General features: G+C 46.0%; 1 protein-coding gene across 2 annotated transcripts; it reads left to right on the plus strand.

Moving 5' to 3' along the window:
- Positions 1 to 7,230: 7,230 nt before the first annotated feature.
- Positions 7,231 to 10,711, plus strand: LOC123095757 (uncharacterized). Of its 2 annotated transcripts, none has more exons than XM_044517321.1 (2): positions 7,231 to 8,647; positions 10,288 to 10,711. In XM_044517321.1, exons 1-2 carry the CDS (start codon positions 7,341 to 7,343, stop codon positions 10,682 to 10,684), a joined length of 1,704 nt encoding a protein of 567 aa, XP_044373256.1. In that variant the 5' UTR covers positions 7,231 to 7,340; the 3' UTR covers positions 10,685 to 10,711. The 2 variants fall into 2 exon arrangements, with proteins under 2 accessions (XP_044373256.1, XP_044373257.1); XM_044517322.1 differs by lacking the exon at positions 10,288 to 10,711 and adding an exon at positions 10,000 to 10,271 and having other exon boundaries at positions 7,232 to 8,647.
- Positions 10,712 to 18,441: the final 7,730 nt, after the last annotated feature.

The following is an 18,441-nucleotide window of genomic DNA, read 5'->3' on the forward strand; positions in this document are numbered from 1 at the left end:
GTCATCTTGCCTGCAAGGTTCTCAGAGTTGTCGAAAGCTTGATCCTCGTAAGCGTACTCAACAGGTTCCTCGTTCACGAACTCGTCTCCCGGCTCTACCCAAGACAAAAACACAAGCAACGGAACCACAATCAATCACGAGAAATGCACAAGCAACATGATGCAAAACATGTATGCTATGCAAGATATGATATGCGATGCGTATGCGTGCTCCGGAAGGAAAATGATGAACAAGGCAGTAACTTGGCAAACCAAGCATGCCACTGGAAATATGAGATGATTTCGGTCGAAATCGATATAAAGATCACCGGAAACGGATGCACGGTTTGCAAATGGCAAGCAAAACAAGAATGACACGAATCTGCGATAAACAGCATGATAGCACTTAAAATGCAACAAGTAACAATGCTACAACACTCCAACATAGCAACAAAGCATATGACAGTAATCTACAGGAGATGCTTGACAAAAGATGAACACTGAGCTATGGCTAGATCACAACATATCAAGCTCAAACAAGCATGGCAAAAGTGCAAAAGATAACAGGTTCTCAGACTTGGTGAAATTACTGGACATGGCAGAAAACAGCATCAGGTAGCAATGTTCAGAGCCCGAAATCAACATGCTACAGGAACTTAACATGGAAAAACAAGGCATGGCAGTGTTCTACTAAATGCATATGACAAAAGTCCCTTACTGACCATAAGCCAAAAAGGACCAGAAGATATGATGGCAAGCATGTAAACATAGCAAGTTTCGTTAACAGGTTTTAGACTTTGCAGAAAACAGAGCATGGCAGAATCAATAATATGAAGGCCTCTTTGTGAGCTTGATGCACTCACCACAAGGCAATGCATGACAAAACAAGCATACCTACATCAATATGGCATGTTTATGAAGCCAACCATGGCAAGAACAAAAGGAGAGCATGTATGGATCAACTACAATAAGCTTGGCAAAAGTGCATATCATGTTAAGAATCTGCCAGAAATATTTTATAGCAAAAGTAGAGCAAGATTGAGTCATGCTATGACACTCCATAATTGCAAACAAGGGAAGGAATGGATCAATTACAACTATAGCTACAAAACATCCTTACTGAACATCTCCAAAATATGCATGGATCTCTCTGTAGCATCAAGTTTATATGGCAACAAAATAACAGCAGACAAAGACAGAAATCACTAAGTCCGTGAAATCAGAAACATTACGGAGCCTACTTTGCATGCTTCTGATAGTCACCACAGAGATCACAAAAATACATGGCATACACCCTTGGAAAGATGGCATGGCATACACCCTTGGAAAGATGGCATGGCATGGTATTCACACATGTATTTAAGTTTCTGATCAATACAATTCTAGCATGAATAATAAACCTTTATCATGAATAAGGAAATATAAAATAACAACTTTATTATTGCCTCTAGGGCATATTTCCTTCATTATGGTTTACCGAACCTACAGGGTCACATGCTTAAGGTAATCATGATCTGCTGAGTGTTAGTAGGACGAGAGTATCAAGGATTTATTTGTGAAATAGTTTCGTTAATATTCATAATAGTTGCTAGAGGATCCGAAAGCATTTCAGGATCACCGGAAGGGTTTCAAAGAGTATTGGGTAATACCGGGTAATACCAATAATTTAATATATAGGTGGAAATTTTTTTGGGGCTCTTAAATTATACATAATATGCTCTAGTAATTTTTAGAGGGCTTTTATATCTAATTTAATATCAACGAGCCTAAAAAGGCCAAACGGTGGAAGGCAACTTGGGTCACCAAGGCCCAAGTGGGGAGGCGCCCCCCTTTCCCCTTTAGGGGAGGCCGAATTGGGGAAGGGGAGGGACTCCCCTTCCTTCCTTGGCCGTCGCAAGGGGAGGGGAGTCCTTCCCCTCCTCTTGGATGCCCCTCTCCCCTATAACCTATATATAGTGGAGGTCTTGGCCCCTTTTCTACACACAAGTTTTATGTGCCTCCTATAGCCCAATACTACTAGTTCTAATTGAGATAATTAGAGCTAGTTCTAGTTCCTCTAATCCTCATAATTAGAAGCCCAGTGTGGCTCTATGCTCCTCCTCTAATTCTCTGGCGGTGATTAGTTCTGGACGGCCCGCGCTGCTGGATCGTGAAGACCGTACGCTTGCAAACTGTAGAGAGTCCATGCATTCAGTCTTCAGTTTGGGATCGTTCAAGGGCGGTTCGTAGGACCGTTCATCAATGGTTCGAGAGACTCCAAGTACGATTAACACCGACTCTTCTGCTTCGACTACATACTCAGAGTTGGTAACGATCATGATCCCGGGTGTTTGTAGGGCGATTTTTTTTTGTTTTCTACTATGTTTCCCAACACTTTGATCTCCACCTGTACAACTCCAAGACAAAGACATGGGGTGCCAAGCTGATCCATCTTGATTCGCCGCAGGATTTCGAGTTCCACTCTCCGAACAAAGGGATCACCATTAGAGGGGAGCTCGGTTCAGTGGGTTGGGTTGACCTCAGGTGGGGCATTGTCATCTATGCCCTTCTCCTCCTTGACATCCACCAGAGCCTTCGCTACATCCTACTGCCTTCACCGCCGTCGCCCAGTCCACTCAAGCGTTATCCGTTGTATGTTCGGAACATCATTGTCCTGCAGCGTTACATCAAGTATTTCCACGATAACGACAGACCTGGCTCAAACAATGGAAGCTCCCCGATCTGCCAAGGTTGGATTGCCGCAACAAAAAAGTTTTTCAAGCATTATTGGTTCTACTTCTAGTAGCAACTGGGAGGAGGACCGCACGATCAGATGCTCTGATGATGTACCATTGGATAGCCCCGTGTATGCCCGAATGCTAGTACCTAATCTGCAGGAGGGTGATGATACCAAGCCAAACCTCAAGAGAATTTGTTTAGTCTATCCTGCTCCTAGCTTGCATGACGGTTGACGGTGATGTTGTTTACGTCATGCACCTCATGCACACACGTGATCCCCGTGAGGACAAGTGATATAGACCAAACCTCGATGGTGAGATCCGATCTGTTAATGCGGCCCGACCTTTCACGACACTCCATCTTCAGCAGCAGTACCTCTCGCCCGCGCATGCGATGTACACGAAATAGAGGGTTTGAACCTTGCGGCTCAGCACGAAAAAACCAATCTCAAGATGGTACTCACGCGCAAAAACAATTTCATAAAGAAATCGCAACACAGAGGTTTTCTAAAGATCCCTCTAAAACTTATACGGGTGTCTATCCTTCAAAACACATCGTGTCTCTTTTATAAAAAATAACCTCCTTTTTACATGGACGCACTTGGCTTTATATATAGCCTGCAAAACATCTACGGAACATGGTCTCAAAGAAAAATAAGCAACCGACTAACAAGTTACGTACGTAACCAGGACAAACTAGCACACGTAATAAAACTCTTCTCCAATTAGAGGGTGCTTGGATTCAAGAGACTTATTTTAGTCTGACTAAAAATAGTCTCTTTAAGAGGCTAAAGTTCCAAGCAGCCCTGACTAAAGAGGGGTTAAAACTAGTCTTGAGACTAAATTTTTTTAGTCAGGGGTACCCCTACTAAAATGTGGATTAGTCCTCTCTCTTCTCATTTAACTCCTCTCCTTTAACACAGACGAGTTTTGGATTGGAGGGTTTGAAGGATAATAAATGCTCATTAACTTGATTTTAGTCTCTTTAGTATTTGGATCCAAACATGGGTGAGGCTAGCAAGTTTTAGTTCCGCTACTTTTAGTCATGGGACTAAAACGTATCCAAGCACCCTCTTAAACTACCTTTTAAATCTTGATGGATCCTAAACTTACAACTAAATAATATTGGAGGTGGACCCCAGCCCGTGTCCTTTAATGACAAGAAATCACGTACGAGTCTCCAACTCTCGACACATTGAGAAACTTCCTTCTTACGTGGAGGTGGCAAAAACAGAAATAAATCCCTGTCATTTATATTGTTGGCCGAACCAAATAAATGACACCCCGCATGCTCCCTTCCATTAACGTAGGTTTCCATCTCTCTATAAATGGACACTGAATTTTCCTTGCCAAAACGAGCCTGATTAATCTTGCATGCATATCTCTGAGTTAATACATTACCTTGCATGCAAGTATTCCCCTTTCCCTTTGAATCATGCACGTCCCTTCCTTCTCATTGGCACAAAGCAAAGCAACGTCTTGTTTTACTGTAACTGAAAGTAATTCATCGTCGCTTGGCACATAGATATCCTTAACCTTTAATCCACTGACATGCGGCATTATTTTGCGATCATCAACAATACTAAGATTAGTCTTGGCCGTATCAACAAGGCATGTGTGATTGCTCTTGATACGAGGAACAAGAGTACAAGACTATAAAAGGCGTGGCTAATTTTGCCTCTGGAAACCCCTCGGTCATTGTTTCACCTACCTTGAGAGTGTGATCTCCAAGCATCTGGACATTTAAATTCCATGGTTTCTGTTTGAGGAGATATATAAAAAGGCTTGATTTAAAAAATGCGGGCAAGTGGCCATCACCGACCATGTGGGCAAGAGGCCGGACAGACAAGACCCTCCGCATTTGAAGTAGTGCCCCTATGAGACACCTAATGAAGGCAACACCCTCCCCCGGTTGGCTGCATGCCAATTGGGTCCACCTGACGCATGCAAATGCTGACAGCCAAACCCGTCTCAACCGTCGCGTGCGAAGCAGCGCGTGAGAGAGTGCACACAAGCGCGATCGGAAACACCGCAGGAGGGTGGCCCTGGCCGCACCCGCGGGCCACGTGTTATGGACCTCGAGGAAAATTGTCCAAGTGTGAGGCAGCCTTTGAGATCGAAACACGCGAAACGCACCAAGCAGCCAATCGTGCGAGGCCCAGGAGCAACAAACGGCGTGGTTGGCACTCTCGCGTCGCGAGGCCCCTAGGAGGCGGGTACTTCAACATCATTTATAGGACTAATGTATATGCTAGTAACCTCACCATTAGAATAATAGGTTACCACACTACACTTCAGGCAACACATAACCAAACAACGACACATTGCATATGAGGAGCACATACCCACAACCAAATGTCGTGCTTGCGTTTGTGCTGCCATGTAGTGTGGGGATTTGTGGGCAATCAAACAAAGTGTAGAACCTGGTTTAGAGCATGTATGTAGGAGGTCCGAAATTGATCCAGGGAACAAAACCAATTACACCCAACATTGTTTTTAGGGACATTTACATTTGTGCCCCTAACTCAAACCCACTGCACAGATTACCCCTAATTTCAAAGCATTCTCAATTTTGCCCCTGTGCCGTTATGTGCCCTTACAGAAATGCCCTCCGTGCCATATCCGCCCGGTCAAAGTCCTTTGACCATCAATGGGGCGTTTCCTGGACATATTTGCCCCTCTATTCACTTGTCACTTACATGTGGGTCCTACCCTAGGAAAAAGAGAAAATTTTTGTCTTATTCACTCTCACTCACTTATAACATAAAAAACTCTCCCTCTCTCATAACCTCTCTCTCCTTGACATGTGTGCCAAGGACCCACTTGCAGTGTCCACACCAGTCCACGCGCTCCAAAGCAAGGCAAGGCTCGCCAGGTGGCCGTCGCCGATGAGGGGCGGCGCGCCTACATGTGAAGACCAAGGGGACGGGTTCGGGGTGGTTTGTCGAAGGATTTGCAGGTGGTGGTCGAGGCGGGTGGCGGCGGACTGCGACGCCATGCATGGGGAGCGCATGAGACATTCCGCGGAGGACGTCGATGCTAGCTGTCTCGGTCGAAGGCTAGATCGAGACCAAAGAGCATGGCCATGTGCCCCTCTGGCCGCCTCAATTGGGCCTGGGGCCGCCTGTAGACGACGGACGGGACTCTGATCTCCGCCATGGATGTGCTTTTGAGCTCCTAAATTCGTCCGCCCCGAGCCACCGTTGACCTCCTCGACCTCAATGCCTCGTCGCTGAAATCTTGTGGACCTACTCCCCTCTTCCACTGCTCGACCCCGTTCCCGGAGCGCCCTGCCCGAAGCTGGCCGCCATGATTGACCTCGGCTGGCTCGGTCGTCTGCGCGTGCCCACCTACCTACGAGTGATGTGCCCGTGAAGATGAATTGGTGTGCAAGGAGTGCCTCACACAGCTATACTGCCCGCCTCACACTCTCCTCCCGCGACCGTCTATAGTCACGTACGGCGAGCCGTCGGCGAGCGCAGCCGGCCGGACATGCGTTTGGGGACGTGTGGACCGTTGTTGACCCTCGCAGTGGGTCCCATGGTCCACATGTCAGAGAGAGAGTGTGTTTTATTTTTATTTTTTATGCTTGTTGGGGTCCATCTATAAGTTAGAGAGAGGGGATGAGATAGTGAGTTTTTTTAACTTTGGGCAGGTCCATGTGTAAGTTATATATGCATCGAAGGGCAAATATGTCTAGAAAACGTCCTATTGATGGTCAAAGGCCTTTGACCAGACGGAAATGGCACAGAAGGACATTTTTATAAAGGCACCTAACGGGAGAGGGAAAAATTTGAACACGCTTCAAAATTATGGGTAAATCTTAGTAGTGGGTTCGAGTTAAGGGCTGAAATATAAATGACCCTTGTTTTTTATAATAGCAGAGATAAATGGTGTTTCCTATTTGACTAACATGCCTCAAATAGTCGCCTATTGGCACATGAGCGACCGAGTTGGGCCGACCAATTTAACGCTAGATAAATTGAATGTTAGTTCCGATTTTGGAAACCTTCTACAAGGTCCCTGGATCGGTGTGTGTCCCTTTTTTGTTTCTTTTTTATTTTCTATGTTTTCAAAAAGTTGCCTTTTTTAAAAAAATGTTTGGAATTTTTAGAAAATGCTTTTAGATTAAAAAAGCATTTTTGGGTGTGTTTTCAAATATTATTTGGAATTTAAGAAATCCGCATTTTCAGAATTTGTTCACAGTAAAAAAAGCATTTAAAAAATTGTTTTTTAAATGATTCCATTTTTTAGAAAACTGTAACTTCATTTTTCAGAAATTTGAAAAGTTGTTCGCATTTTCAGTAAATATTTTCTTTTACAATAAAATATATTCATATTTCGAGAAAAGTTAGATTCGTTTAAAAAAGGTTGCTACAATTGACCTTTTTTAGAGAATGCAACAATGAGCTTTTTGTTTTTGAGAATGATGCAACAATGAGCTGATTGCTACAGTACCGAGCGCTACAGAGTCGGGCCGGCCCAGTCGTTGCCTCCTCTGTGTGTCGGAGTCCCCGAGATAAATATCGACTCGTTCAGTGTGTGCCAGCGAGCCCATCCATAGATTCATCTCTCCTCCCTGCGTTAGGGTTCCACTCCCGTTCCTCCTCCGGCCGCCACCTCCGCATCGACCTCCTCGGTTGCCATGGTGATGGATGACAACCAACTCCGGGTGCTCCAGATCCCTCCGCCTATCCACCCCGACGATCCGGATTCTCCTCTCCCGGAGACCATCCTCATCGACTCGTTCGGCTACCTCAGCGACCGCACCAACGCCACCACCGCCAGGGGCCGCAGGAGCAGGACCAAGAAGAAGGGCAAGCGCATCCTGGTCACCTTCTGGCCGGTTGCCCCGCCGCGCGTCTCCTGCTTCACCGTCCACTGCCCAGATCTGAAGCCCGATGTATTCGCTGACATCCCCAAGATCTCCTATACGGAGGACGACCTCGTCCTGCTCAGCATCACCATCTGCCCCGAGCGCCAGCACGTGTACGGCCAGAACATCCGCTACTTCGTCTACCAGGCCGGCACCAAGAAGACGCCGCCGTCGGTCAAGCTCGTCCACTGTCCCGCCTACTTCAGGATCTACGACCAAGAGGTTGCCTTACTGCACTGCCACCACCAAGAGATGTTCTTCATCGCCGTGCTCCGCTGGGCCTTCATTGATCGGGATTACACCGACGGGCACTTTAATCTCCACCTGTACAACTCCAAGACAAAGGCATGGAACATCAAGTTGATGCTTCTTGATTCGCCCAAGGATTTTGAGTTCCGCTCTTTCAACAAGGGGATCACCATTGGAGGGGAGCTTGGTTCAGTGGGTTGGGTCGACCTTAGGCGGGGCATTATCATCTGTGACCTTCTCCTTGACAACCACAGTCTTCGCTACATCCCACTACCTTCGCCGCTGTCGCCCGATCCAGTCAGGGGTTATATGTTGTATGTTCGGAACATCACTGTTCTCCAAGGTTACATCAAGTATTTTGAGATGCACAGTAACGTCAGACCGGGCTCAGACACTGGAAGCTCCCTGATATGTGAAGGTTGGATGGCTGCAACAAAAAAAATAAAAATTTCAAGCATTGGCTCTACTTCTGGTAGTAGCAACTGGGAGGAGGACTGTACTATCAGATGCTCAGATGATGTACCATTGGATAGCCCTGTGTATGCCCAAATGCTACCTAATCCGCAGGAGGGAGATGATGCCAAGCCAAGCCTGAAGAAAATTCGTGTAGGCTATCCTGCTCTTAGCTTGCATGACGGTGATGTTGTTTACCTTATGCACATGCCTGATCCCCGTGGGGATAAGGCCTGTGTGATTGCTCTTGATATGAGGAACAAGGCTGTAAAAGGCGTGGCTAATTTTGGCGGCTCTGGAAGACCCCTGGGTCCTTCTTACACCTACCTTCCGAGTGGGATCTCCAAGCATCTGGGCATTTTCTCATCAACCAGGTAATTTCGTTAAGAGCTTTCATATCCTTTCGTAGCAAAATGATTTACAAACTGAAGTATCAAAGGTAAACCAACTTGTACTGGCAGCAGAGAGTACTTTGGGTACTTTTACTGAGTGGATGTGGATTTGTTACATCAATGTTTTTATTATGTTGTGCAAGTTAATATCACAAAAGAATGGGTTCCATCCATTACAATTCTGGTCATTATTTATTATTTCATTTGATCATGTGCAGCTACCAGCTAGTATTCTTTAGATCTACCTGATTTGTTGTTTCAAAATAACTACTGTATTTGTTTGAGGACGGTGAACATTGTGCCTGCATTTATCTCGCTAGCATTTACGTTTCTGTCCATAAATTCAGCACTTACTGCTCCCCTGTCACCGCATTTAAATTCCGTGGTTTCTGTTTGATTAGATGTATAAAAAAGGCTTCATTCAACAGACAAAATAACAAAAGTAAAGACAGTGTCCAGCTTAACTTCACCGCATTGTTCCCTAACCAAAGTTTCTGCTTGCTTATGGTGTGTTGCACATGAATGATTTCATGAGTGCGCCATGTGCTGTATCTTGCACGCCATGTAGTGTAACTAACCCCTATTGAAAATAATTCCACAGCCATTGTTCAAACGGTGCAAATGTGCACCAAGGAAATAAAATAATCCTATAGTTGGCTTATTTGAGGGGAAAATATTGCACACCATTGGTAGGTTATCTCATACCCAGGATTCAGCTTTCATGCATTGCGTCTTTCGTGCCATACTATTTCCTGGGCCATTGTCAAAACGATAAGATGCACTATCTGCACGAATTAAGCAATGTTTTCTTTTGTTGTGTGCAGCTGTTTGGTAGATAATCTTGCTTTTGTATTAAATGTTTATTTCTTTTGTGGGAACCGAAAAGTTTCCATCGCACACAAAATAAGCAAAGTGTAAGCCTAACCCAGCTGTTTTTCACCGGACAAAATGGGCAATTCCTATGGTTGGCTTATTTGAGGGGAAATGTTGCAGTGGCTCCATGGCTCCTGTAAAAATGGCAATACATTTAGGTCCCTGTACCTCATATTAGTTGTAATTCTAGTTTTGTTCAAAGACAAACCTTTCTTTCTATCTGTAACTACCGATTTCTAGAAATGCGCATAGTTTAGTCTTTAGTGTAACTCCATTTTTCACCCCCTAGTTTAACAATTGGCCCATTTAGCAGAAATTCTTCCCACTTGCCCCATTTAGTAAAAGTTGTGCCAGCTTTCACCTCCTTTTAAACATTACCCATTCTGTAAGGTGGGCCGAGTCATCAGGTCTACGTGGCTTGCCATATCAGAAGCATATTTAATCTCCGACTACCTTCTCAGGTCCTCGTCCGCACCGTTGTGCGGCAACTGTTGCAGCCACAATGTTCCCACCATTTGCTAGCCAGACACAGCTAAATGCCAGAGCTAGCTAGCGCATAATAGTGCACTAGTAGTAGTACACTTGTATCATCTTCAGCAAACTACTCCCTATTCCCAAGAAATTGCACGTATAGGGAGAGTTGAGGCAAAAAACCTGCTTCAGCAGTCTCCCTAAACCCAAAAAATTATCTCCTCAAATAGTGGAGAGTTGCAACCCTCCCCATAAATTTTCAATGCTTGCCATGTCAGTGCGCCGCCTCCATTGACCGCCGCGCCACTGGACCACTGCCGCCTGCTGGAACACCACCGCTGCCGCCGGACTTCTGTGCTGCCGTTGCTGGACATCCGCGCCGCCGCCACCTGCCACCGCAGCCTTGACGAAAAGATGCAAATGAGAGAGAGGAAAAAAAATGACCCACTGGCAGGCGTGGCCCATTTGTTAGGGAGAGTATTTCTGTGTGCCCTACTAGCAATGGACTTGTATAGGGCACTAGTAGTATTTGTAGCCAGAAGAATGTTCTCACCTTCTGTGATGCGTATGATGTGTTGCATTGCCAATGGACTTGTATTACTAAAAATCTTATGCATTGTATCGACTATATTTGTTGGCCGTGTGTGTCCACTATGTTCTATGCTAGCCATGTGAGGTCTATATATAGACTTGCTAAAATAAGCCTAAACCCAATCTTTTTTTTATCATTAATTTCCTAGTGGTAACTGGATGTAGTTGATAACTAATTTTAGTGAAGCCTTGTGCGTGCGCTGGTTTATCTGGCTCCATGGTCGCGGGCTGTTAGTCCAGTAGTGAAACATTACTGCTCGTATCTTGCTCTCGTAGTCAGGGCATCTTCAAAGTCCACCCTTAAATCACTTTCCTACGTCTGGACCTTCGAAGCCATTCAACACAGGCATGGGCCGCCATTCAATATGAGCATGTATTGGTTTGCTTGACGGTTTAGACCCTCAAATCACGCGTTGTTCGTTCAGTAGTGAAACATTATTGCTCGTATCTTGCTCTTGTAGTCAGGGCATCTCCAAAGTCGGCCCTCAAATCACTTGCATACGTCTTCGTTCAGTAGTGAAACATTATTGCTCGTATCTTCTCGTAGCATCTCTAAAGTCGGCCCTCAAATCACTTGCATACGTCTGGACCTTTGAAGCCATCCAACATAGGCATGAGCTGCCATCTAACATGAGCATGTATTGATCCGCTTGACGGTTTAGACCCTCAAATCACTTGCATACGTTCGGACCTTCGAAGCCATCCAACATAGGCATAGGCCGCCATCCAACATGAGCCTGTATTAGTTCGTTTGACGGTCTAGACGTGTTTTTTTTTTCCGCAGACAAAGTGATGAACTTTTAAAAAAAAAACGTTGATTATTTTTTCAGATTTGCTGAACTTTTTTTCAAATTCGATGTACTTTTTTTCAAAATCAATGAACTCCAGAATCGATTTTTTCAAATTCAATGAACTTTTTCCAAAATCGATGAACTTATTTTCAAATTCGGTGAACTTTTTCCCAAATTTGATGATTTTTTTCAAATTCAATGAAGTTTTTCAAATCGATGATTTTTTTTCAAATTCTATGATTTATTGAAACTCGGTGAACTTTTTCAAAACATTTATTTTTCCAAATTTGATGAACTTTTCATAATCTGTGAACATTTTGAATTCATCATTTTTTTTTGATTTTTGCGAACTAAAATCATGGTTTTTCTTGGTTCAAATGGTGAACTGTTGACCTTTTCTTTTTAGCAAAGTGAACCGTTGACCAGAAAACCGTAAAACGAGCGTACAACGAGCGGGCGACCACCCAACTCGTGTAACTGGGTCGGCCCATACCAAGCTGCTGCGTGGGCCAGCTCCTGGATGAGACGCCTACAATGCCCTGTTTGATCAGTAATCCGTGCGTTGAGTAAACCTAGTTCCTCTTTATTCGACAACAATCGTGGGGGTACATCAAGCCACACATATCTACCAAGATCTAGTAAGGAAAGCTTTGCTAAACTACGAGCTTCAAAGTTTCTACGTCTACTCTAAAAAATAAAGTTGCAAGAATGATTTATGAAAATAACACTTTGTTTTTTGGGTTATATTGGGCTGATGGGCCATATTATCCCCGTTCTTTCTTGTCGACCCTTCTTTTTTCACAAAGGTCCCTAGGAGCTCCTAGTCAGCGCCTTTGGCGCCAACTAGGAGTTTCGGCGCCCACGGCAGGCGCACTCTTGGGCCCGGCCCAAGCAAGTGTGCTCGCGTGGTCACGTCCCTTCGGTGTTGCTTGCTTTTGCTGCTGACTGGTCACGGTTGATCTTTCAACAATTGACTGGTTGGCTTTAGAAAAAAAATCTGTGATTAAAAACTGTACAGGAAATTTTAAAAAAGTTCATAAAATTTGAAAAGTTCACCGAATTCAAAAAAATCATTCAATTCAAAAAAGTTCATCAAATTTGAAAAAAGTTCATTGATTTAAAAAAATCATTTGAATTTAAAAGTTCATCAAATTTGAAAAAAATCATCAAATTTGAAAAACATTCATAGTTTTTTTAAAACACGATTTGTTTAAAAAATAAATAAAAAGAAAACTGGAATAAAACCACCCCCGAAATGACCAGCGAATCGGTAAAAAGCTGGTTTGGGAAGCTTGTGTAAGCTTCCCAATACCGGTGGATTCTCGCGATTGAAGAGAGAAATAAAATAAAGGAAAAAAAACCTTAGAAAGCACTAGTCCTTCGATGGCCTAGGGTTACCGTCATTTTCTTCGAAGAAGCTGGTCGCGAGTTTGAAGTCCGGTGTTGCATTATTTTTTTGAACGTTTAAAATAGAAGCAAAAAATGGAAATGGGCGGAGCCCAACTAACGCGTCCGTAGGCGCCCTTTGCAGAAACAATAAGAATAGGGGGCGGGGCCTTTGTGGGCTACCACACCCTTGTCTGACTGCCCTGTCCCACCAAAATAACCACCACCTCTCCCGTGCTTTTTATCGAACGCGAGCGCCGCATTCATGCTGACCTAGAGCATGCAGCGGGTGACATTGATGCCCCCAATTTGATCGTATGAGAGGGCGAAGCTGACGAACGTGACCTCTCGGGCGTCGCCGCTTCAATGCAGACAACGCACCCTGAGAAACCAACTCCGGCCAGCGTCCCCGCTCCAGCGGGTCAAGGACGAGTCGGCATCACCCAAGCGCAACCATGGCGTCCAGATCGGACACTGTGTCAAGGATGAGACGGCGTCGCCCCCGCACTACCATGGCGTCAAGATCGGACGCCGGGCCAAGGACGAGCCGACGTCGCATGACATCGTTTGCGAGCGGAGAACTAACCTACCCATACCAATGATCTTGACTAGGCGGCACCATTTGCTGCCTTCCGGGCCGATTACTCCCCCGCCAAAGCCTTCCAGCATTTCTTCGCCATTGGCGGAGGCTCCACCATTTCATCCCCCTTCGGGGCCTCCTCGTTGGCCACGCCGTCAAGCTCCTCCTCACCTTTGGAGTCTTTGGAACTAGCATCGCTCGGGATCACCTGAAAGGCGAATGGGTTTGGGTGCTCCACGCCCTCCATACCCTCTGGGATGACCCCCACCGACCGCACGCTGTCATCATCCCGAGGATTTCTTCGTGCCATCTTCGTGATAGAATGGCCAGGTGGTCTCCGAAAGAGCGTCAATGGCTGTCACACCCTGATTTTTGGCCCTTTCTTTTCTTTTGATTTTCGAGATTTTTGCTTGAGTTTTTTTTCCCGTGGCTATGTGGTCTGGAAACTGAAGAAGATGACCTCTTCTTTCTTTCCATAGTGGCTTTTCATCCTCAAATACATCCCAAGACCTTGCCATTTTCATCCTAGCCCAACCCCAATATTCTTTTCCTTGGAAAGATTCCTTTTTCTATTAAAGGAATAACCCAATTTGCCCTAGGTTGTGAAGCAACCTATATTTCCATCACTCCTAAAATTCCCAAATAATTCTCATAAATTGCTTGGGTCATATCTTCCTCAAATATGGCGAAATATTTCAATTGCCATGTTCCTCATCATGCTCAATCAATTCCTTTTCTATTTTGTCCTGAATGGCAGTTTGTGAAGCAAGTGCCATTTACCTTTGCCCAATTGACCCCAAATTTTTTGGACACCTTTTCATGTCCAAATAATCGCCTCATGCCAAAATTCAACTTAATTTGCCTGGTGAATATTCCTGAGCAAATTTTCAAAGTTCCCGTTTGAGGGAATTGTTTGTGAAGGAAGTACTAGCTAGGATGATCCAAATGAGTTGAAATTTTGCATGGTCCTTCATATCATCAAATCAAAGCTCTACACAAGATTTGAGCTCATGCAATGTATATATGTGAGCCCAGCCCCAAATCTTAGTTTCTGGTCAGATTTTCAGTTTGTGAAGCAACCATATTTTATCTTGCTTCATTTAAGCTGAAAATTTTCCAGGGCATTCTACTATCCATATCAACTCTCTCCACCAAGTCTTGGCTCAATTCATCAAACAATTTGCCCTGTGCAATTTTTCCAAGTTTCTGGTCAGAATAAAGCATCGTGAAGCAACTGCTAGTTTGGTTCATCCAAATGGCCTGAAACTTTTTGAGCATCTTCATATCTTCAAATAATTGGGCCATGCCCAATTTTAGCCAACTTGCCTCTTCATGTGAGTGCAACTTCATCATCTCTAATTCTGGCCATTATGGTGGTTTCTACAGCAAGTACCATAAATATTCATCCTAATGAGCTGAAAATTTACAGAGGTGATCATCTTAGTGTTTGATCACGCCATGACAAAGCCCCGAGTCTACCCCCTCCCTTTTATCCTCCTCACCTCAGCACAAACACCTTGCTGTTGCAATGTTTTGGAGCTAGGTGCAAATCTCTTCTTTGCCCCTGGACCAATTTGTTTCTTCATATATACAAAGGGCACTAAGGTCTACCCACTAGATATGGTTGGCCTGTCTAGAACATGCCGCTTGAGCCAGCTCACGCGGTGACCACGGGTCATGCCAGCCAAAACTCGTGCTCTGGCAAGACCTCGGCGCTGTTCCCGTCGTCTCCCTCAAACCTTATCCAGGAGCTTCCCCGTGCTCGACTTCGTCACCCCGTGCTCGGGCCCCCTCCTGTTTCTCCATAAATGCGTCGCTAGAGGCATGCCCGTGCCATGCCCAGCCACTGTCCACCATTAGAGACCTGTTGAAGCTTGCTTGTGACGCTCCAGAACCTTCCCCGCGGATATATAAGGCGTGCCCGACCTCTCCCGCACCTAACCCATCTCTCTCTCGCCTCATTTGGTCACCAGGATCGCCACATCTCGCCGAAGTTCGCCTTTGTCCTCCATGGCCGCCTCGGCCTTGGCTTGGTTCCGACCAAATCGAGCCTCCTATCCTCCTCCTACCATGTCCACCTAGTTCTCCTCGTTCCACTCAGCCTCCCCACCCCCTTGCCCCCTCGCCGGAGTCGCCCGTTTCTCCGGAACACCACCACGGCCGCCGCCCCTGGCCTCCTCTGGCTCCGCCTCTCCCGTCCACCTCACTCATCCCCGGCGGCCGATGTCTCCCCTGAACGGAGGCGCCTCGGTCTCGCGCACCCGCCGGTGGCCCCGGCTCGACCGGAGGTGGCCTGCGCCGGCCGGCCCCTTGGCCGCTTCCTCCCCTGTCCCCTGCTCTGTTCCATGAGAGGAACAGAGGCATGGGGGAAGAAGACGACCGAGGCCAGCGCCCCCCCTGCCGCTGGGCCCCTCCTGTAAGTGTCTCCCCCCTGGGTCCACGTGTTTAAGTGGGAACGGGTTTTCCCCAAACGCGTTTTCCGTCAGTGAAAGCGTATTCCATTCTTCTCCAGCCAAGAATACGTTTTCCTATTCAGAAAGCGTAATCCCTAATATATGCCTCTGTCTTATTCACTCAGGGACCCGTTGGTGATGAAAATATTCACAGATTGGTCCCTGATCTTCTACACCTCATAACTTCGCGACCGTAACTCTGATTGAGGTGAAACCAACGCTCACTTCTTCGTCTCGTCGAGATATTTCGGTTGGTAAAATTTTCACTAGGTGGTCCCATAGTGAAAATGACCATTTTGCCCTTGCCTCTAATCATCCCCCTCCGAGAGAGAACCGTCCGCGTTTCGTTCCGCGGCTTCACCGCACTTCTTCCTGGAGTCTCCGTCACCCCCAGGCAAGCCAAAACACCCACTTGCATGATTGTTTTCAACTTGAATATTTAATAAATGTCTGCTTGTTTTGATACGATTATCGTTGTTTCCGTGATGCTTATGGATTTGTGTTCACTGTCATGCTATGATTTCTTGCACTTTGTTATCATGAACTACTTGCTAGTATTACTTTCATATTGTCATGCTTGATAGTAGTACATATTGGGTTGGTCATGTTCTGCGGTGCATGACTAATGTCGGTTACCGAGAACCGTTGCTATGCATGTTTCCGTTGCATCTATTTGTTTACATGCTTACTTGGTAGTATTATTGCTATGTTTTTGCTTGGTATTTATCGTTGATGCTAGTGATCATGTTATGCTATGAGTAGTGTTATGCTTGTGATATTCATGCTCGTCCGTATGCCCTGCTCATTCGGATATATGATTTAATGTTGTGGATATGCTCGATGATTATGTTGCACCTCCATGCTTATGTTGATATCGTGCTCATGCATTATGGTTGCATCATGTCATTTTTAATATGGCTCAGCATCATTTGCATTCAAGTTTAACCAGACTTAAATGAACTTGAACAACTGTTGGTTGAGTCATGGTGCCACCATATCGAGCTGACCAGTGCAGCCACATTTGCCTTTCGCCGGTGCCTCCAACAAGGGTGCCAACATGGTCCTAACTGGGTCTATTGTCATGCCTCTCGCCGGTGCCTCCAACAAGGGAAGGTTATGCGCGGGCGCTACCTTGGCCGGGTAGGACGGCACAAGCCTTGTGAGCCCGAGTTTGGTTATGTGCACATTGTTGGGGAACGTAGTAATTTCAAAAAAATTCCTACGCACATGCAAGATCATGGTGATGTATAGTAACAAGAGGGGAGAGTGTTGTCCACGTACCCTCGTAGACCGAAAGCGGAAGCGTTAGCACAACACAGTTGATGTAGTCGTACGTCTTCACGATCCGACCGATCCAAGTACCAAACGTACGGCACCTCCGAGTTCAGCACACGTTCAGCTCGACGACGTCCCGCGAAATTCGATCCAGCAGAGCTTCACGGGAGAGTTCCGTCAGCACGACGGCGTGATGACGGTGATGATGTTGCTGCTGACGCAAGGCTTCGCCTAAGCACCGCTACGATATGACCGAGGTGGAATATGGTGGAGGGGGGGGGGCACCGCACACGGCTAAGAGAGATCAACAGACCAACTTGTGTCTATGGGGTGCCCCCTGGCCACGTATATAAAGGATTGGAGGAGGGGGAGAGGGCCGGCCCCTATGGCGCGCCCTGGAGGAGTCCTACTCCCACCGGGAGTAGGATTCCCCCCCCCTCCAAGCAGTAGGAGTAGAAGTCAAGGAAAGGGAAGAGAGAAGAGAAGGAAGGAGGGGGTGCAGCCCTTCGGACTAGGCCTTGGGGGGCGCGCATCCTCCCTTCTCTCTTTCCCCTAAAGCCCAATAAGGCCCATATACTCCCCGACGAAGTCCCGTAACTCTCCGGTACTCCGATGAATACCCGAACCACTCGGAACCTTTCCGATGTCCGAATATAGTCGTCCAATATATCGATCTTTACGTCTCGACCATTTCGAGACTCCTCGTCATGTCCCCGATCTCATCCGGGACTCCGAACTACCTTCGGTACATCAAATCACATAAACTCATAATACCGATCGTCACCGAACGTTAAGCGTGCGGACCCTACGGGTTCGAGAACTATGTAGACATGACCGAGACACGTCTCCGGTCAATAACCAATAGCGGAACCTGGATGCTCATATTGGCTCCCACATATTCTACGAAGATATTTATCGGTCAAACCGCATAACAACATACATTGTTCCATTTGTCATCGGTATGTTACTTGCCCGAGATTCGATCGTCGGTATCTCAATACCTAGTTCAATCTCGTTACCGACAAGTCTCTTTACTCGTTCCGTAATGCATCATCCCGCAACTAACTCATTAGTCACATTGCTTGCAAGGCTTATAGTGATGTGCATTACCGAGAGGGCCCAGAGATACCTCTCCGACAATCGGAGTGACAAATCCTAATCTCGATCTATGCCAACCCAACAAACACCATCGGAGACACCTGTAGAGCACCTATATAATCACCCAGTTACGTTGTGACGTTTGGTAGCACACAAAGTGTTCCTGCGGTATCCGAGAGTTGCATAATCTCATAGTCATAGGAACATGTATAAGTCATGAAGAAAGCAATAGCAACATACTAAACGATCAAGTGCTAA

The sequence above is a fragment of the Triticum aestivum genome, chromosome 4D, assembly GCF_018294505.1.
Source record: "Triticum aestivum cultivar Chinese Spring chromosome 4D, IWGSC CS RefSeq v2.1, whole genome shotgun sequence".
NCBI classification, from domain to species: Eukaryota; Viridiplantae; Streptophyta; class Magnoliopsida; order Poales; family Poaceae; genus Triticum; species Triticum aestivum.